The sequence below is a fragment of the Nesoenas mayeri genome, assembly GCF_963082525.1.
Source record: "Nesoenas mayeri genome assembly, chromosome: 3".
Classification (NCBI taxonomy): domain Eukaryota; kingdom Metazoa; phylum Chordata; class Aves; order Columbiformes; family Columbidae; genus Nesoenas; species Nesoenas mayeri.
The window spans coordinates 102,525,753-102,547,174 of record NC_137544.1 but is presented as its reverse complement, the minus strand read 5'-3'; the positions used below and the strand labels follow the sequence as shown (position 1 = coordinate 102,547,174).

Genomic DNA, 21,422 nt, shown 5'->3' with positions numbered 1-21,422 from the left:
AACAATTGTGAGCTATCCTACTTTACAGCCTACAGGACAACATTCCCCTCCACTCCAGAGAATTGCAATGCACAGTACAGCAAGCCACAGCCTTCACTGAGAGGAACTTGTATTCAACTCATTCTTCACAGCCATAGCAGAACAACTACCAAAACAGAACAGGGCCCTTCAAGGAGAAGACAGACTCTAGGTCAGTCTTCAAACCTTCGTATCCTACAGCTGTCCCCACCTATTCAACATTTCACCCCAAAAACTGGGGTGAAATACAGACCCATCATTACCGTAACATGCATCAATAAGTACATTGAGTCCTCATAATACAATGAATGAAAGGAGAGCTGCTGTTAATATAAAACTGAAGTCTAACCCTTTGTATGCTTGTTAAACATGCTCTCATTCCAGAATAACTGATATAGAAGAGGCAGGTGTGAAAGCAGACCCTGAAAAGCTATTGACAGTTAAGGAGCACAGACACTTCCCTCTTTTGCCTCCACAAAAAGGAACAGTGAAAGAGGAAGAAATGAGAGGAACACAGGAGAAGGTAAGGACAAACCAGTACAGCAACCATAGTCCTCAGGATGCTTAATTATAAACAAACAAACAAACCAACCCACAACATACCATCTGTTTGTAGGGTTTCTGCTCTGAACCTGTTTTGGCCTGTCTGGCTTTATCAATATCTTCAGCTGTTAATCCACCAACAGAGGAATGGTCTTGGTGAAAAGCCCTATTTTGTCCAAAGGCAGCAGCAAAAGGATTTCCAAAGTCCCTAAAGCCTCCAAATAACCTCGCATCCACTTTGGGAGGGAAAGGCTTCTGACCCATGCCAGAATCTCCAGTCTCACCAACACTTCTAAAAGGTCCGTTCGTAGCGTAGGAGTGAGCAGGGCCTTCACTGCTGTGTTCATGAGGCTTCCCAGGGGCAGTGGAGAAGTCCATTGAAGCATCTGAGGGCTCTCGGGCTGAGAAGTCATAGTCTTTCCCAAAATCCTCACTAAGATCAGTTAAATTCTCCTGCCGTTTGCCTAGTTCCTGCAAACAATAATAGAAATACTTTAAGAAAAGAAGTTAAAACCTGCTCCCTACCCATCTGTGGTCCTCAGAGATGGGCATGCAGATAGGCTGTCCTGTCAGCACAATATGTCATTTTTAGAGACTCTGAACTGCAGACATTCACAGTAGGAGATGGGAAACAGGAAGACACTGAGGACACCCGGGATCACTGCCAGTCTTTTAACCCCACAGATGGGACAAATTCATTAACAGCTTCTCAAATACCCGTAACTGGAGATGCCTTGGTCTGCATTCACTGCCAGGAAGGGTCACCACTTGTAAAGTTTACCAGAAGCAATACACTGCTCAGAAACAGGTAATGGGAGCTACAATATCACATAAGATATACTCAGGAGGGACAACAAAAGGCTAAACCTCATAATATTCCATTCTTACTCCTACCCTGCTCCTTCTTCCCATGCTGTCCTTAATCATGACATGTCAGCACTTTCAAGCCCAAAGCTACGCAAAGCAATACCAGATTACAGACAAAGTAAGCTCAGCCTTCCATGACCATGACATTACCCATGGCAAAGCACATTTCAATACCCAACCACTAAGCTATGGCTGAGTATGCTGTCATCCCAAAGTAAATAAAATTCTGTGCCTGAAGCAAGGATAGCAGCATCAGACACAGCAACACTCAAAGAAAGCCTCTCCTGACAGTCTTTTCTGTTCTGTCATGACCTGCGAGAGTTGCCTCATTAAGTCCAGATATTTCCCACCACTTTTCAACATAAAGGAAAAATAATTTTTTTTTAAAAATAAAATAAATAAATTAATAAAAATAATAATCAGCCAGCACCAGAGCACTATCGCCAATTTACTTGCTACTCATCAAACTGTATTCACCTATCTCAGCAACGGGAATACCATGGAAGAACTAATAACTTTTACGGCAAACCAACAGGATTTTAAATCCTTCTGTGGTCAGGCAAGCAGGCAGCATATTTTAGGCTCTTTCCTAAACACTAATTACATTTCCGCTCCTTACAGAAAAAAACCAGAACATGGTCTTTCCTGTTATTCAGCAGATCTCGTGCTATTCTGAACCTCAACATCATGGCCGAGGGCTGAAGGAGAAACCTGTTTACAGATGGGGACTGTGGCCACAGCACTGAGCACGAATGCCTCTCTGCTTCCATACTTAAGTTTTAAAAAGCATGTCAAACAGCCACAGATCAAGAAAAGTGAAATATAGTCACTTAACATAAAAGCTTTGCTTTCTTCAAAACAGAAAAGCATCGTAGCTTCAGACCACAGATTTCTTACTGAGCTCTGCTTCAGCAGCAACTTCTCCTGCAACTCACATACAACACCAGGTAAATGTTTCGCAGGTGTGTTTGTGGGGCCTCCCTTGTGCAGAGGAACATGCATAGAAACAGAGGAACATCATATCTCTGTCTCTTCTTGGATGCAAAAGGAAGAAAAAGGCAAGACAAAGCATTGTCTCCATAAACACACTCAGGGTATTTCTATCGCAGGCTTGCATAGAACCAAGGAAACACAGGCCCAGAGTCTAGGACTGAAGCTATAGGAGGCTGCTGTGATAGTCAAAGCTTATTGCATTTTAAAAAAAAAAGTCAACACCTTACTCATTAGTTTCTGCTTCAAAATCATGACCTGAACTACACTGTTTTCTAAAGGATGATTGGTTTTGATTTAGAGAAGTTCTTTTCCTCATACAAGCCCCAGGTTTGCAAGAGACAGCAACACTGCAAATGCAAAGCTTTTCTAAATCCATGCCCATGGCTGCTTATCAGAAGCTGCTGGTTGTTTTGTTTTGTTTTTTTTTTTAAAAAAAAAGAGTCCAGCTTTTCTTACGTTGCTCAATTGCAAATCAGTTCTGAAAATCCAGCCTGGGCTGCAAGTAATGAATATGCAAACACCCAACCCTGAACCATTCTGAAAAACATCTCACACACCAGTTCTTTAAAGAAAGGAAGAGCACTGCGATAAATCCAATTCACTCTATCAGAGCTCATTCACTTAGGCAAAGCAGAGATAATCAATGACTTAAGTTTGAAGGAGACTTTAAATAACAAAGCTGCTGGCCAATCTTAGCAAGAGCTTGATCTTTGACAAGATAAGGCAAGTGCTTTTCATTTTCAGCATGTCCTAAACACTCGGGAATGGAAACAGAAACACTCCACAGTAACATTCCCCTCCCACTCCTGTCCAAGCACCTACAGCACACCACAGAAATCTTGGAGAATTCCCAAAGTATTGCAACATCTGTGTTATCAATCCAGCACTTCAGTGCTAGGTTATAGTTCACGATTCAAGTTCCTGGCCACTCTCACAACAAAACCAAGAAGTACCTGGAGGAAAAGCTAAACATCAGACTAGACTGTGCACAAAGAGCTTTGCTTACTTACCTGCATTTTCCCCAAGGCAGAACTGAACTGTTCTTCAGCGGTGGCCTGGAGAGTCTTTGCAATGGTAACTGCATCGCCCCCCATGAGCACCTGCCGAAGCTGTCCTGCTTGGGTTTCTACAACTGCTTTACTAAGCTTTGTCAAGCCCTTCACCACCATGATGGCATCACCCGCCATGACTGATCTCCTTCTGTGCTGAAAAATGAAAAAGAAAGAAAAAGGCAAGAGGTCAATGAACAAGTTTGCAACCAGTTTCAAGTCACCTAAGAGCCAGTGGCATATCCCAATCCCTTTCCACTTTGGCAACCAGCCACCATGGGAACTTGTTTGCAGCTCAGATAGCACACAGGCCAGCCTGAATGACAGCTCATTAGCTGACCTTACCAGGGAAAGCCAGAACTCTCCTTACACCAGTTCATGAGTTATGATAGTGTTCCAGGACTCCACACAAATATTCAAGTTACCATTGACCAGGGGAAGCAAAGACACGTAAATGTCAGTAACACTGCAAAAATGGTCTTGATTTCTTCCAAATGTTTAAAAAGGATTAAAAGCATTAGCATTTGACATTTAATTATTATCAGGCCCTGGAACATATTCTCAGTGCCTGATAGCATGGATGAAGCACACTGACAACTGTCACATCCCATTCCTGCCCTGGAGCTATGCCTGCTCATTTTACACAGCCAAATTTCTTCACCCCCACACCAGTTAGGAAGACTGTCAGTCTGTCCTCCAAGGGCAGTCTGCTCAGCCCTCCACTTCTAGCTCACTCTCCTACTTTTAACTGGAAATTTAAGTACTCTCAGAACACACACCTACCACAGCATTTGCAAAGTACTGCACTACTACACAAAATTTTTTACTCAGTCCCCCTTCCTGTTCAAGAGGCACTCCATGTCAGATTCATAACAGTCTGTGCAATTTCAGTGTCCTCAAATACAAACTGGGCACTGTAGGATGCAGGCCAGTGTCTGAGAAGAGCAAGTTTCACCAACTCCTTTATCTCAGCCTAGAACCAACTCCACACCAGCTCTTCTACAATCCCTGTGGTTCATGTAAAAGGAAATTAGGAATGGCTGGGATGCCCAAACCATTTTGCAGAGGTCTTCACCTTATTTCACTCATGTCCCACACATCTTTAAAGCACAGCCAGGGTCATAGCTCCTGGGCTGGCCCAGCTGCACATCCTCCCACCTTTACTGACACAGAAGATGGAGATGCACAGTTGACACAAGATGCTGCCTAAGGTTCAACCTTAACCACAGAACATTCTCTGTCATGATCTGTAGAAAATAAATCTTCTGGCTGTGATCGGTACCAACCACTACTCTAAGGCCTGATATTTTAGTTATTTCCTAGGTAGGTACACAGGCACAATTCATTTTTAGAAGTTAACCTCCCAACACCCACATATGCACAACAGCTATAAACATTAATACACCAATACAATACATTGATACAAGTGGTCCTGAGCCAACAGTATCCATGGTATTGCATCCTGCTGCAGACCACAAGCAACTGGATCCAGTTACCTTCTCGGGAAATGCAAAGCCTGTCTCAAACATGTCTGCTGTATCAGTCACACAGGAGAAGTATGGACTGCTGCAGCCGAATTCCTGGATAAGTACACAAATTTGCTGCCATCACACAGGAGAGGCATGGATTACTACAGCTGAATTTCAGAAACACATTATTATATAATACAGGGTAAATCCCAGTTACTGGAGTATTTGTTCAACAGCTGTTAATCAATTATTAAAATGAGGAACAACCGCTGTAGCCAGGAGGAGAGTATTATACATCACATGCTTTAAGTATGATTGTTATAAAGACAGACAAGTGTTGGCAACAAATCTGGGCTTAATGGGTTAGCTGTAAAAATAAAAACCAAGCCTACCCCAGTCATTATTCTGTGGTTATCTTTGCAAGACCTGCCCGTATGTTCCAGACCTGTAACCTGTGTTATTTCTGAATCTCTCCAGAGTTTAATGACTAGGGTTGATTTTAGCATTGTGTAACACACCGTTAAACTTGAAAGCTGCCTGTCAGGTAAGGAAATATACCTTGTCAACAGGAAGTGTTTATTGCCCTCCCACATCTTCACTCTGGAAATTTCCACATGGATCTCACTCAAAGCATTTGCCTGCAGTCCCTGAAACCAACACCACAGTACTGTCCTAGCTGAACTGAGACGCTTCAAATGTTGCCACTACTAATAAATACGTGCTTTTGTAGTCACAAGTATTAGAAGCACAGGAAAGCTCGAATGCAAAAGTTCATACCCTCCCTCCCAAAAAGGGCAACTAAAGGTAATGCAGTGTAGATTCATATACACTTGGACAACACACAAAAACATCCACTTTTCACATAGATTCTTTCTAACCAGTGATACTAAAACCATATCCTTCTTTCACCAAAAAGCAGCTGAAGGATTTATCTTGACACGATAGTTGTTATACACTAACTGTGCACTCAAAAAAATACATAAATCTTCCAACAAAATCGCAGGGACACTAATGCAACCACAAATGGAAAAAACACATTGCATAATGCATGCTCAGCCCCCCGTTGCTAAATATATCAACAAGCAAAGAGGACCAATTGCCCTTTACAGCTTTGGCCATAAACAACAGCATTGGGCACACAGCTGCCGATAACCTCCCCACTTCCATGCTATCGTCCCCACTTTCCTCTGCACAGCAGCTATAACCACTGAGGTACCATGCAAGTGGTTTGTCAGCTCAGAAGTATCAGCAACATGCTCCTGTGCAGCGCTGCCAAAGAACAGGCTATTCTAACAGGCCATTTACCCCAGCACCTTGCTGAAGCACAGCCCTCTCTGCAGCAAACCCAAGCCTACAGACAAGTGCCCTGCTGTTGGCAATGATCTTTCAGATTCTCTGCAGGGAGCTCACAGACCCAAACAGAAAGCACAATACAAGCACCAAGGCATGTCTCAGTAAGGACTTCAGAGGAGAGTCATCAACAAATAAAGGCTGAGAAGGAGGAACATATATTCATATTTTTGCTTTTCAACAGAATTGTGTCTGTAAGCCATCTCCTTCTAGTTCTTCATCTTTTGTACATCAAGACCTCACCTTTAGCAAAGCACAGTCAGGAAAAATCAGAGGAAATAAAAATATATTTCAATGATTGATCCTTTGGCAATAGGCATCAGGAGCAAGAAAACATTCCGGTAATGTCCATACCCATCACCAAGCAATATGAAAGTGGGAGAGAATAAGTGCAATGAGAACTGAACTCATACTGGAGGCATCTTCCTAGGTTATCTAGTTTTGTAGATCCCACATTTAGCAGGACACATCGGTTAGTTATCCTGGGAAGGACAAAGAAAACAGAAACTAATGAGGTTAGCACAACCAGAAGAGAAAAGCATGGAAGAAAATAAGTGCTAGATAATCAGAAAGGGAAAAGACTGCACCCCCAAAAAACCCACAAGAATTAGGAAAATTACCTTTCTCCTCCAATGAAAAAGCAATGAGCACAAGCAAGGACAAGACACAAATACCGAAACACAGAAGAAACATTTACATCCAAGGAGAAGGCTGGTACGTATCCCCAATGATACACTCGCATTAATGCCCAGTGCAGACAGCAGGCATGGGATTTTCCCCTCCACCTACAGCAAGGTATTCATCTATTCATGCCACTACTAAAGCAATAAATAAATAGCATAAGCAAGCTGTATCAAAAACAGATTTAAGGAGTGGTTTCAAACAGATTGTACAAAGTCTACATCACACTTGATGTGCCCCCGAGGGCTCGCTATCTAGCGCTAGCAAAGCAGGACACTCCCTGCATACAGTAAGGACAAGTCAGTCCTGTCTACAGGAGCTGCCAGAGTGCCTGCTAACCTGCACTGAAGGGGGCTGACAAGTGTCAGTGATGAGCTATTTTTCAAAAACAGACAAGGTCACAGTTCTTGGTCAGGGAGCTTTTCACAGTCGAATGAATCTCTGGAAAACACCCGGACCTTCTAGTAGGAGGAAGCTGTTAAGTACACAAGACAAAAGCTCATCTACTGTTGAAAAGTAATAATAATAATTTAAAAAAACCACAAAAAACAACAACAAAAACACAAAAACCCAAAACAAACAAAAAACCAAGAACAACAAACAAACAACGACAACAAAACACACACACAAGAAAAAACACACCACAAAATCGCAGCAGTTTCACAGTCACCCACATTCCCACGCTGGGGTCTGTAGAAGTTTTAGCTGCCATCTTTATTCCTAACTTCTCTTTTAGATAAATGAGACAAAAATGAAAAATATTAGGTTGGACAAGCAGTAAGGCAGATTACCTTTCCTTCAGAAGTGTGATATTTAGTCAACAGCCTGTATGCCTTCCCTCCCTTCCTGTTAGCCGTTATCATAATCACAGTTATCTTAGTTGTATGTAAACAAGGATTACAACCCTGGAATCAGCATTACAGCCGCCCATACCACTAGAGCGAGTGTGGCAACAGGATGAAATAAAAATAATAAACACCGCAAGCAAGATATAGTTGACCAGGTATTCAGCATATTTTTTTCTGAGGCTATAAGGCAGCAGTTGTCTAACTTCAAAATAAGTATCTTTCATTTAACTGCTCTGTAACTGATCTTTTTGAGATTCTTCCATTTCTTTTTATGTGTGTTGCCATACCAACCCTTTCACGTGGTCCTTTCATTCATAGCCTTTTTCAGTTCCATCACACACCTCCCCACCAGTTCCTTTTATACCAGATTTCCAGGCCCCTGCCTAGACCTGTTTTCATTAGCTGGATTCCTTGGGTTGCAGCTGACCCAAATTTCAACCAGGCAGGGCACAGAACAAACTGCATTTTAAAAGGAGAAAGTTGCCCTCGTCCTTTGAACTGAAGACCTACCTTGCTTATCCTTCATTCTTCCCCCTCCCCACATCACCCACACATCGCAGCTCCAAAAGAAACTTCTTCAAAGATCTGACCTACAACCAAACTAAGGACTTCTAATGTTTGAGTCCTGCCCCATGGCTTTGACTCAAGCCTCCTTAAACTGAATTCATCAAGTCTCTGAAAGCTGCTTTAAAACTACCCCTGCACAAAACAGCTTGCCAATGCCATTTAAAACAAACACCTTTGAAGGGCAGGCAGAACTTGTGTACTCTCTTATCATTATAATAGCAGTACATGCACTAATAAAAGTGGGCTGCTTGGCAGACAAATGCATCTTTTCACCAAAATTCAGAAGGCTTAGCAGTCATTTTTGGCAAATGACAGCGAGTTCAAAACTCAGTACAGGATATTTTCCCCATAGATGGCTTGACACACAACATAAGAGTGAAAAGAATGCTTGGACACTTCAAAAGTAAGCAGAGTCTGCTTTATTTTAGGCAGAGATACCTCAATGCAAAGTGAATGCTCTGGACTGACAGCTCTATTTACTTCTTTCTGGAAAACGTCTGAGGACTCGCAAAAGCCTTGTCACAGTCCATGTGCCTGGAATTAACAGAGCCTCTTTCTACCCTGGCCATGGATCTAGAAATAATTAACTCACAATTAAGATCCTTGTGCAAAAGCTCATTCCCTCATTACAGGCCATTTCCTCTACTGATACAACTTGACACAATACACTAATGAATTCTGTCCTGGGTGCACATTATTTCCCATTACACTGAGGTAGATCCAACTCAGTTACTGTGATTTTCGGGCTACCATTTCCGTGCTTCCTTCCCTCCTCCCCCCCCGAATGATATTTGTGCCTTTTCATGGGAAATAAGTATTTGCAGTCTGAGGACAACAACAACAACAAAAGTTCCATTTACCTTATTTGCAGGCCTTTAAATGTATTATTTAGGCAACAAAGATCTGGGCCATTGGGCCAACATTACAATCCAAGGTTGTATTTATATCTAACATCCTACCTTTGTGTTATCGATGTTACCAAGAAGAAAGGGAGGAAGACCAAAAGAAGACAAAGAAAACCCAAGGGTTTTCTTCTGTTTATGCATTGGGAAGGGCTTAGAACAAGCAATTTCATTGCCTCCTCTGTGTGACTCAAAAGTCATAAGTAATTCTGATAAAGTTACTTCTCATACATGCGGATCTTTCATCCAGCAACAAGGACAACAGTGTATTAAAATCAAATGGCGTATGACCACAAAGCACATATATTAATATAAGATACAGGCGGATGCCACATTTGAAGCATGTACTTAAGAAACAGAAATACTACAAGTTGAATTTACACCTTTATTTGGTTTTATAGCAAGCTGACAGGAAAGCACAGTTCGCTAGTTCGAAGTCATCCCTCTGTCACTGTTAACATCCCATATCACTTCAAAAGACAAATCGTCACATTCAGGTGGAGTAAGTCTGGCCAGTAGCATTTATAAAATGGTTACACTAAAGCTCTGCTGATCAAATTCAAACGTTGTGCTTCAAACAAAAACTAAAGGTTACAAACCTCTCCCCCCAGCTTTGCAGGGCAGCTCAACACTTTCAGCATCACTTCACCAGTTACAGTAGAAGCAACCACCCAAGCCCAGCTCCTCCGATGCACCAGCAGTCCATCCCTGCCCAATGGCCAGCTCTGCAGCACTAAGTTGTGTGGGGAACCAACACAGCTCCCAGCCCATCTCATGCTTTGAACTAAAATACAAAATATAAAAGAGGGAGGTGATCGGTTTGCGTTTGATTTTTTTTTTTTTTTTTGGTGGCATACGCCTTATGTTGTAATTGTTTTTATTGGAAGTTTTAAGTTTCTGAAAGCGCACCAAGTCCAATTTGGGAATTGGAAACCAATAAAAAGTTATGCCTCACAAACAACTGCAGATTATTTTAGACTCAAATACACCATGACTTAAGATAAAATTCTTGAGAAAAATAGCAGCTCTTCCTCCTGCACTTAAAACACACATCAATCTTAACTTCTAGATCTCAAAGAGCTAAAGAAACAGAGTTGATAACAAAGTTCTCCACGTAAGAGGAGAGAGAACAAGTCATTCACCCAAAGTTACACAGCATGCCAGTGATGGAGTTGGAAAAGGATGATAGCTCTCTCTGGAGTACATCAGTCCTTACAGCACACAGCCTATACCCAAGTCCTTTATACATCCACTCCTATAGAGCAAAAAGAAACAAGGATTTATAGCCAGTTTGCTGACCCTCTTAATAATGTACTATTAACAGTCATATCTTAATAATTATAGGTTTCTAGTCAGAACCTTTCTAATTATAACCTCTGGAAAACTAGACACACCCTGTAACTGTACTATACGTCTCTCATCCTCAGGAGTAAAAGGATCTTTTCCTTATTATCCTTTTTATTCACCAGGACAGAACCATGCACACTACATGGAGTCACTACTCTGCAAGGTCAGTAGGAGGTACCCCATGGGTGTCCCTCTGGGTGGCACACAAACATCCACCGCTCACATGGCAAACATTACCCTCTCATCACTGCCGTGAACAGCAGGCCAAACACCACAGCCTCCCGCTATCGATCCTGCACGTGTACACATTGATATAGATCCCTTGCCCTGGCAGCTCAGGTTAAGTTCAAATATAGTAACTTACAACACATCCTAGTCTATTCATAGCCCCCTTGCGTACTGGCATCCTAGCTATGGATGTGGCTAGTGTCTAGCTGTGCCAAAACGCCCTGTAAGAAGAGGAAAAACAGGATGCAAGAAGAGGATCATAGGCAAAAAAATAACTCAAGAAGACATAAGTTGATCTCTGCTGAAGGGGAACATAGTCTATCAGAACATATAGATCCCTGATTACAGCTCTGCCACAGTCCTCAACCAAGTTATTTGTGCCAGTTCCTACTTACCACAGGTAGGTAATTTTGACACTAGGGTAAATAAGAGTAACAAGCTCTATATTTTTCATAACTTACTGCTAAACCCAATCTGCAAGATATCATGCCTGATGTAGAATGTAGAATCTACAATCTACAATCATTTACGCTCTCTCTCTCTCTTTATAGATTCTGAATGACCATGCTCCACAAAGCTTTGCTATGCAATATAAAATTCTGGGCATGCTGATTTTAGAAGAGTTCTCTGAAAGAAACACTAGATCCACTTGCAGCGTACTGCCCAGTCCTTCTGATTTCTTCTCTTTCCTAGTCCTGATTATTCTCTTGATAATACTTTGACCATATCAAACTAAAATGAGGATTTAACATTCCCAAATGGCACAACTCAGCAGAAGAGCTGTGACATTTCAGAATACTACACCAAGCCATTTTATAGTACATTTGTTCAGGACATCAAAAAAAAACAGTGTGTGCAGGTGGTTAAAAGGAAGACACAAATAGCAAAAAAAGGGTGACAAAGATCTAATTTACACACAAAACCAGGACAATTGGTAGGGGCAAAACACAGTAAAAGAACTTGCAAGTGGAAGCTATCACCTGCACAACAGCTCTAGGACCACCTAGACCACAAGCAGATCATCTCTAGTGGTGTCTCCACATACAGAATCTATGTAATCTTTAAGAAAAAGACACAGCCTTACGCAGGTTAAAAAAAAATAAAACAAAAACCAAAAACCACACACACCTACAAAATCTTACTTTTTTTTTTAAACTCTGTATATGTATTTAGATTGTTTTAGCAGGCAAACAAATCTGTCAAGCCAACTCCATGGATTGACAGCTGAGTTTTTCAGAGCAACTAGTTTTTTCTTTGCTGCCGGAAGTGTATAGAACACTTGAGGTACTGAATAACTGCGACTGTAAGATGCTTCACTGAGCTTTGTACCGCTACTGACTGAAAAAAAAAAAAGGGCAAAAAAGCCAAAACAAAACAAACAAAAAACCTTCAACACACACACAAAAGCCATTAAAATAAGGTGCAGAAACACAACGGTGCAAAGAAATGGTAAAACTTGTGTGCCTTGTTATTTTCTGGTCTTTCTCACCAGCTTAGTTTAACTTTGCCGTCTACTGTAATGGGAGGTGGCATCTAAAAAATGGAGAGCATTTTTTAATCTAAAGATAGGCATGTGTCAAAATGAGCTTTCATTGCTGGGTAAGAAAGCAGACACCGATCAAACCCCCTCCCTCAGAGTTTAGTTAGCTTGCATTTTGGCTCCATATGTGAATAACTTATTTTCTTCTTTAGGTACTGAAGGAAAGCACACGTTCACAGAACAGGCAGCACTTTAAGCACTCCTGTAAAATAAGCGGAGAGAGAAGCTGCTCTTGTACAGATGCTCTGCCCCAGAATACACAGCTCAGCAAGTTAAAAAGCCTCTTCCAAGATTCCCTTCTTAAACAGTTTCAGAGGGAGAAAGCCAGGAGACCTACATACACACAGGAGGTAGGACACCTAAATGCTGCTGCAGACTCACCACCTCCATCCTAAACTGAACTGTTCACCCATCAGTACAGACACATTTAAGGAATAAAAGAAATGCTTATTCATGCATCAAAAGCAGAGTCCTGAGATGGGTTTCACAGGCCATCTGGATCAAGTGAGCTATACCATGCACACTGACATACAAGATAAAAGACCACAAGACACACACCATCCCTCACATCATCCTTGTTAGAACAATTAAACAAACAACAAAACCAAACCAGTCTTTACCTACCAAAAAAAAAAAAAGCTCTGTCACCAACCAACCAGTCTAAGGTGAGGTAAGTTAGAAAGCAGGAATTCAGCTGCTGTCCCTCTTCCCTCTCAGTTTCTAGAAAATTAAAAAAAAATGCAGCCTGACAAACAGGGTGTGCAAGAACAGACCACCACTTGCCTGTAAAAGGACTACTGCAGGACTAGAAGCCAAAAACAGTTCTGTGTGGATGCAACAGGAGCTATTATTAACCTGCTCTAAATATCACAAATGAAATAACCAGAGCTGCATTGCATAGCACAGAATTCTCCTTGACAGCAATGAAACAAGGTGATCAACACTCAGTTGGTAAACACGTAAGGGAATTCTCCACATCTTCTGACCTTTTCTTCTACTTATCACACCACTTTATTTTTAAAAAGGAGACGCTGTCAAAGCATCAAGTCACCTATTTCCCCCACCCCTTTTGAGTAAGATTGGACAACATGCAACTGTTTATTCTGAGCATATCTTATTCAAGGTTACCAAGGTCACTGCTAACGAACAGCAAAGAAAAAGTATTTACAAAACACAGAAATAAGTCTCCTGTTCTCAGAGCAAGCAGACTGGTAAGCACATGAACTGCAGCTAAACTTTTCCTTCTGATGATACACCAAAAAAAGGCAAGTTCTTACTGCATGGCAGAGAAATGCAAACCCACTAATTGTTTACACATCAACCTGCTTTGAGTTTTTTCACTCAGAGCAACTTCTGAATCCTTTCAGAAGTCTTTTATTGAGCTACTATTGACTTTGGGCGGTCTCCTTCTGCACCCGGTGCAAAGAATTATTTTGCACATGCTCAAAGAATACACCCCAGTTCAGTGAAGCAATCTAATTTAAAAGATAAGCAATGCAGCAATTAAAGTTTAGAAGTTGTTAATTCTTTTTAGAAAAACAATGCTTCAGCTTATTGAAAGAATAATCTTTTTACTTCGTCTCACATTTTTCTTTGCTTAAACATTAAGTAAAAAAAGTCGCCTTCTTTTTTCTTGGGAAAAGCTTTATAATTTCTATATTTTTCAAACACTGACTGCAAACTTAGGATTTTAATTGTATGAAGGGAATGCAGAGACGTTCCCCACCTACATTCCTGTTGGGTGGGATGAGTGTATTGGGGTATCAGAAATAGTGTTATTACACAAGATAAGTTCTGCAGAGATTAGGATGGTCAGTAACTATGAAAGCAACACTATGCAAGCCAAATTTTTATATCTGTAGGTAATTTTAGGTAGCTTGTTCAGCACCTCTAAGTATCTCCCCATTAACTAATTACATTAAATAATGAGTTGGACTCGATGATCCTTGTGGGTCCCTTCCAACTCAGGACATTCTGTGATCCTATGAATTCTTGATCACTTTGTTAAAAAGACTATAAGCCCGTTAGTTTGTGGAAAGTACGATTATTTCCTTGGGTGCCATTCCAAAGCCAGGGGTCTCGTGGTTCCTTCCCCCCTCATTTCAGCCGCAAGCAAGCTCAAAACAGCCAACTGATTTATTTTACATCCATCTTCAACCAGACACATGGAAGAGCCCCAGGGTCTGAGAGAAGCAAGGTTCTGAACCAGAGCAGCCTGGAAAGCCAGCACACACAGAGCACAGGACAAGACCCTGCCATGTCCGTGGCATAACATACAGATCCCAGAATGGAAAAGGAGATTCCCCCCATCGCCCTAAGCATCTTTAGATTGAATAGACAGCCCCGCAGAAACACTTAACTTTCTAGAATATTCTGCACACTCGCTTGGGCGAGCCGAGAGGGGACGGCGCAGGCAGCGGGAACACGGACGTCCCCGGCTGACGGGACGGACCCCGTCTCTGCACAACGCCGGGTCACACGGACCCGCGCCGGGCAACCGGGCACGGTGACAAGTGCCCGAGCGCGCCCCGCACCGCACCGCTCAGGCAGCCCGCGGGGCAGCCCGAGGCCCGGCTGACGGGCTCCCGGAGGCCCTGCTGACCGGCTCCCAGCCCCGCGTCGGCGCTGTCCCGCTGCTCAGCGCCCGCGGCGACGGCTCCCGGCGGCGCGGCCTCCCCGGTCACCGGCCAGGGCACGGAGAAGGCCGCAACACCGGCCGGGTGCAACTGCGGAGGCTCGGGCAGCCTCTGGCACGCCGCCGCCATTGCCCACCGGACCCCACACACGTTCCCCCCCGAGACCGACCCACTGAACCAAGGGGCCAGACAGCGGCCGCGCCCCCTCTCCACGCCGGGCACGGGCGTCCTCCCCACGGCCGCACCGCCACCGCCCACCTCCCTTCCCGCTCCGCCGCATGGCGCTGCACTACCGGGTGCAGCCCCTTCCCCTCCGCGGCCGCTGCCCGTACCCCGGCCTGCGCGCCCGGACCGGCACAACCCCACCGCCGCCTCTCCTGCTCCGCTCCGCGCCCGCCGCCTGGGCCCGCGCGCCTGTTTACCGCCCTGCCGCCCCCGGCCGAGGCCCGGCCTCGCGCCCCGCCCCCGCCGCGCTCCCATTGGCTGCCCCGCGGGCCCCGCCCCGTATCGCGGCAGAACCGCCGCCGAGGAACGTGCCGAGCCCGTGCACCCCGCGTCCCCGCCAATGGCAGGCGGGCTCGGGCGGGGCGCCGGCCAATGGGGGGCGGGGAGAGCGCCGGGACGGCGCGCGTGGCGGCTGCAGGGGGACGTGAGGCCCGTGAGGTCCGTGCGGCGGCGACGGCCGTTGGGCGGGGGGCGGGGGCGGCGAGGCGTGAGGTGCGTGTGCTGTGGGCGGGCGGCGCTCGGGGACCCGCCGGCACCGCGGGGGAGCCTGGCAGCCCCGCCGCCGCTGCCTCCTGTCAGTGGTGGGCCGGCCCCCTCCGGGCCGGGGGCGCCTGTAGCGAAGGGCAACCGGCTGGAGGCGGCGGGTCGGTCAGGGCCGGGCGCGGGGAGGTTGGTCCCTCGGCCGCAGAGGACGCGGGCAGGCAGCGCTCGTACTCCACGCCTTGGGAGGGCCGGGGGAGGGGGCGCCGTGGCTCGAGCAGGGCCGCCGGCTCTCCGGGGACTTTGATGTGTAGGAGGAGATGCGGAGGAGCCCCGCGCCCGGTGTGCTCCAGGCAAACGCTGAGTCAAATGGGCAGCTCCATTTTGTGGCACTCCGTGGCCATAAAACCTTCGTACGTGGATGCCAGTGTGATTTTTTTCAAAGAATTGGCTTAAAGTCGCGGTTGATGTTGCTTATGCGTGTGTTGGAAATCCTGTGTTCATATGCTTGTTGGAAATAAAAATCATATGGTGTTTCCTACAGGTTGATTCCAGCTGTGTGGTGTCTCACAAGTGCTGCAAGGGGCTGATAAGAACAGCTAGCTCTGCTTTTGTACATGTTCTGGTAAGCGCCTGTCTCCGTCAGCAACTTTCTTGTCTGAAAAATAACAATACATTCTTTATGGTGCATTTGCCACATGGCTGCATTAGTGCGGAAGTATATTTGGATGAGGTTTGGAGATAATATAATTCATTTTTTCTTAAACAGCGTTAATATTTCTCCTCTAGACTTATAGGAGTGACCAACCAACAGCCCTGAGCTTTAATTTCAGCATTGTCAATTGCTTTCTTTGGCCAACCTTTTCACATAAGCAGTAGCTTGAATTGAGCACTTACATCCATACTGAAGGACCTATATCAAAGTAAGTAGGAGTTGTGGGTGCTGTGGATTTGTGATGAAGGAAACTAGATAAATGTGTTTATCCATAAAATAGATGTGTTTATCTATAAGTGTGTTTAGGGGTTTAACTCTATGCAGTTTGTTGGTGAATATTCCTGCCAACCTGCTAGTGCCAAACTTCTCCTCCTCTGTAGAAGGCAATAATTATATCCCTTATCTCCAGATGCACATACCAAAAATTATATGTCTGGTACTTATGAACACACAAAATATTGTTCAAATATTGCATATATTCCTTCATGTTTGGTTGGGGTTTTTTTAGAGTTTGGGGTTTTTTTAACATAAAAATAAGACTTCCCACACAAGCCCCACTCAGCGTCTCAGGTAAGTGATGAGAAGGGCTCTGCTAAGCACTGAAGAGAGAACTAAAATTTATTAAAACTCATCCCAGACATTATCTGAATTGGAAGCAAGCCTCAGTCCGTACTAGGAAGCCTAGTTTTGAACTTGAAAGGTTAAAAAAGCAATTACCTGTGGAAGACACACCGTTGACTTATTTCTCTACACACAGGGTATGTGTAGACAATATACCTGAAATGGAGAGGCCAAACATGAAACTTTGATGTTTGAGAATGGGATGGAGACTGGATGTCTTAGATGATGTAAAAATATGGCTGCAATAAGATATTATACCAGCCTTGAAAAGTTTTGTCAAAAAAATGCCTAGTTTTCTTAATTTCAGTACTGACACCACCAGAAATGCATACAAATGAACTGTTATCTGTTTTGGTTAATTCCATACTATTTTCTTTAAAGGAAAGATAATCTCTACCCTCATCTTGAAAGAGATACGTCTCAGATGTCTTCTCTAAGCAGACTCTTTTATCTACTCCTGTACTGAATTTGGGTGTCAGTTCTAAGTTTCTGTGTGACATCATTTTGCTTGCGTCAGCTCGGCATTAATTGTGAAATATGTTTTACTCAGTGTGCTGAGCATGGAGAACTGCATGGATTTCTGCATGAGCACGCTGTCATAGTTTGAGGCAGAACAAGCACAGGATAAAGCTCTCCCCATCTTTCAAAGACAGGCCTGGCTGGTTCCTTTCACTCCCCCTGTGGTAAACCATTGGGTATTTCTGCCGCTGCTGTTCAGTTTGCATCACACCTTCTGTTGCCAGGCTTTCTGCAGCCTTAAAAGACCCCTTGAACTTGAGTGCAAGGCTAGCTCATTCTAAACTTAGACTAAAGAAGAGAGAAGTGTCTGTTTTCCCACCCGATTTGGAATGCAAAGAGGTAGAATTGAAAGCTGAACTGAAGCTTCTGGGAGCAGATATTTTATGTCCTTTTTTGTTACTGTTTAGTTCTCGAGGGGAATAGGGGCAGGACACTCTGAATCCAGAGGCTTACTTCTGTGGCGATGGTTGCCTAACTGCACCCACAGTCCTAAACAAAAAGTCAAACATGGTGTGTGTAAAGCACTGGAAGAATTGTTCCATGGCAGAAGCCATGCAAGATCTCCCTGTAAACTGGAGAAAACTGGTAAAAGAAAAAAAAATACTGTCAGTGTTGGGCATTGGTTTAGTGCTACCAATTATGAGATTTACACCCGTGAACCTTGGAAAAAAAAGAAGGGGCAGAGTGCTGAACTTCAAAAACAGACCAGGGAGTCATCTTTTTCTTTGGAAGGTCCCAATTCAGGTTCCCTCTCTGCTTATGAATACTTAGAGCACTCCACCCTCACATCAAGACCCTTAACCGTCATGCGTGCTCTTGTCTTCTCCGCTCTTCAGCCTTACTCATATTATTATTTGTTGTTATGCTCTGCACAATGGGAAAGCTCACCAAGAGGAAATGGGAATGGAGCACTCCTCCATCCCTTCCAGATGCCAGCCAAATTTCCAGGCCGGCCTTGTGCATACTCTGCCTTGTTCAGTGGCAGGAGACGTGGATATGAATCCTGCGGCGATCAGACCAGGCTACTCCATTCTGGTTTTGTGCCCTCCACCAAAGTGTTGTAGGTAAAACAGCAGAGGCACCTGCTTCATCCCTGCTTTGGATCAACTGTCAGAGTTTGTGTAGGAGCTGATCTGCTAAAAGTGATATGCAAACACTTGACAGATAAAGCCCTTCCAAGCAGGCTAGAGAGAAGGAACTTGGGAAACTTGTACATAAAAACCTAAATGCTGGCATCCCCTGATGCCTTAGGGCCTCCGGTATAATGTGGCAGCAAAGTGAGGTTGTTGCATGTTAAAACTTTTTACTTCAGCATTTAAATCTGATATAATTTTTGTGCTATATGCCTGTAGTTTTTGGCAGAATTTACAGAGCGAGTCAGAGCAGTCCTATGAAAAAGCAAGTTCCCAGATTTTGGGGAGTCTCTTGATTACCTGTAAGAACAAGAAGTGAACATTATTAAGAAATCAGCCACAACGTATTTTTGGCACTGCAGCTGTCATTTGCTTCTCACATCTATTCCAGTAGTGTTGTATTCAGTCAAATTACAACATACTTGCTGACTTAGCTGGAAATACAAGGATTTCTAGCAAGAGTCTTACACCTATGAGGATTATGTAAGTCAATCTTTTATTAAATTATCATAAAAGTATGATAAAAATTATTATAAATTGCAATATAGATAGAAATACTACTATGATATATGTCCTCATACTGTATAAATAGAATGGAAATTATAATCAATTTAAATTATAACTAATAATGAGTCACACTTCCCCGGAGCCTTCTCTCTACTGATGATTATTTAATTCTCCAAATATCCTGATTTTGCAAGTTGAGGAGCAGTTAGTACCTTACCCAAGGTCAGTGGAAAAGCTTTATGTAGCAGCTGGAAGTCCCAACTCCATCACAGATGCTTTAGCCATGCCATCATATCTTCACTCACATTACTTGTTGATATTTACATAACGAAGGACTTTAATGATGCAATTTCATGAGGTGCATGAGCAGCTCTGCTGCGCGTCTAGGGTAGAAGCAGCACAAAGGGCACTGGGAAGACTGAGCCCAGGGCTCTCTGACTGTGACTTCTGCAGGGTCGCTGTCAGCCTTTGGGGGGGTTGCTTCCCTCCTCCTGTGGCTGTTTTCTGAGAGGTGTCTGTTCACTCACCACCAAGCAGCTCACCACGTACTGGGTGCCAGGGAACACCCAAGAAAAGCTCTGCCAGTTCTGATGCTGCCTGCTGTGAAGAACCCAGTGAAAGCTGGCTTCTATAAAGCCTTGTACAAAGTGGGCCAAGTTCCCAGAGAGGAGCAGGCCAGAGTGGCTCAGCTTTGACAGACCAAAGGAGTTAGAGAACCAGAGCCTGGAAGGAAGGGTCTTCGGGCCCTGCAGTAAGAACGGCACCTTTGCAACAGGAAATTAGTAGGCAGACGACTAACCTGCAGAAAAAAAGAGTTAATGGAGTCTCAATTAAGCAGCTATTGGTCATGTCATTAGGTTGACAAGTATCTAGGCTATTCAGAGAACACTCAGAAATCCTCTTGCATAGGACAGGCCCAAGCTGTTTCTCTGACCACAATAAAATATACGTCACCATCCTTCTCCTGTGTTCACACAGTAAACCACAAAACAAAAGCTGCTCTGGAAAGGTTTCCCTCAGTCCTTCTTCTCGAAGCAACCACTGGGGCTCAGATAAGCTACCTCTTGAGGGGTTTTGCCTTGTGTTCACTCATCTTCTTCAGAGGTTAATTTATTTGGGGCAGGAGGAATGTCTTATCTGACTACGTAAATTTATGGTGTTCCATCAACTTATTATAATAATATAGGGAATGATGAACTGGAACAGCTAAAGGAGAAGTCACTGGACAGGTGGCTTGGTGTTAGTAGTTAACTTGTAGGTATTTCAAAACTTTGGCAGGTTTCAGTGACGTTGGTTGTACCATATGTTATTTACGTGGCTTTATGGCCAAGAATGAGAGCAACAGCCTTGTAAAGAAATGAGATCTCTCTGACTCAATCGGAGGTAGATGCACGTCCAATATCATCATAGGATCCAAATGATGAGCTATTTTTGTAATGCCTCGGACTGCTCTGATTCCTGAACTGTGTATTTTCATCCCAAAGCACTCAGGCATTCTTTGCATTTGTCCTTCCTTTTTCTCTCCCCTCACTGCAAAGGGGTAGAGACAAGGCTTCATTTCAGTTAGCGAGCACTTTATTTTTAAGATGATTGAGTGCTGTCGGAAGGAGACAGTGTGGCTGTTCTCAAGACAAACTTTTTCTCTCCAAGAGGAAGACACAGTGCAGGGAGCAGGATGGGTATTTCACGATTTCCCCTCCCATTTTCTTTCCAGGGCACTCCATGAGCAGCCTCACTCCACAGAGCTAGAGAGGGCAGGGGACACCAGTGGCGCTGCAGGAGGGCCCCAAGCCCTCTGGCTGGGGGAAGGTGGGCAGGGATAGCCGTCAGGTTCTGTGCAGGGGAGAGGACTGCTGAAGGGCTGCCTTGTCCCCTGGTTGAAAAAAAGAAGGGAGAAGACGACACAAAAACCTTCCCTTTGCCCTCTAGGTTTTGCCTTACTGAGAAAGCTACCTTCATAGGTACCTGTTCCATGTCACCCAGAGAGGGGCTGCTTTTGAGAAGGAGAGCTAAAGGTTGTCAAACCACAAAGGTGATTTATTATCTCTATGGGTCTGCAGGGAGCAGACCAACACAGGCCTAGAAGGCCAGCACTGGCAGCAAAGCTCAAAACTCGAGTATTTCTTGTCTCCTGCTGTTATCTATCTGGAGGAGATTGCAGTGGCTCTTGACAAGGTATTTGTG

The 21,422-nt window shown here is 44.2% G+C and overlaps 1 protein-coding gene across 1 annotated transcript in view; it reads right to left on the bottom strand.

Moving 5' to 3' along the window:
- Nucleotides 1-15,480, bottom strand: part of COQ8A (coenzyme Q8A) — a 47,149-nt gene extending 31,669 nt beyond the window's left edge. The window contains exons 1-3 of the mRNA XM_080342164.1: nt 15,371-15,480; nt 3,432-3,626; nt 622-1,032 (exon numbers count right to left, since the gene is read on the bottom strand). Of these exons, the coding sequence (XP_080198290.1) occupies nt 622-1,032; nt 3,432-3,608 (588 nt within the window). The 5' untranslated portion in view covers nt 3,609-3,626; nt 15,371-15,480. The remainder of the gene's footprint in view (nt 1-621; nt 1,033-3,431; nt 3,627-15,370) is intronic.
- Between the last annotated feature and the right edge of the window lie 5,942 nt (nt 15,481-21,422).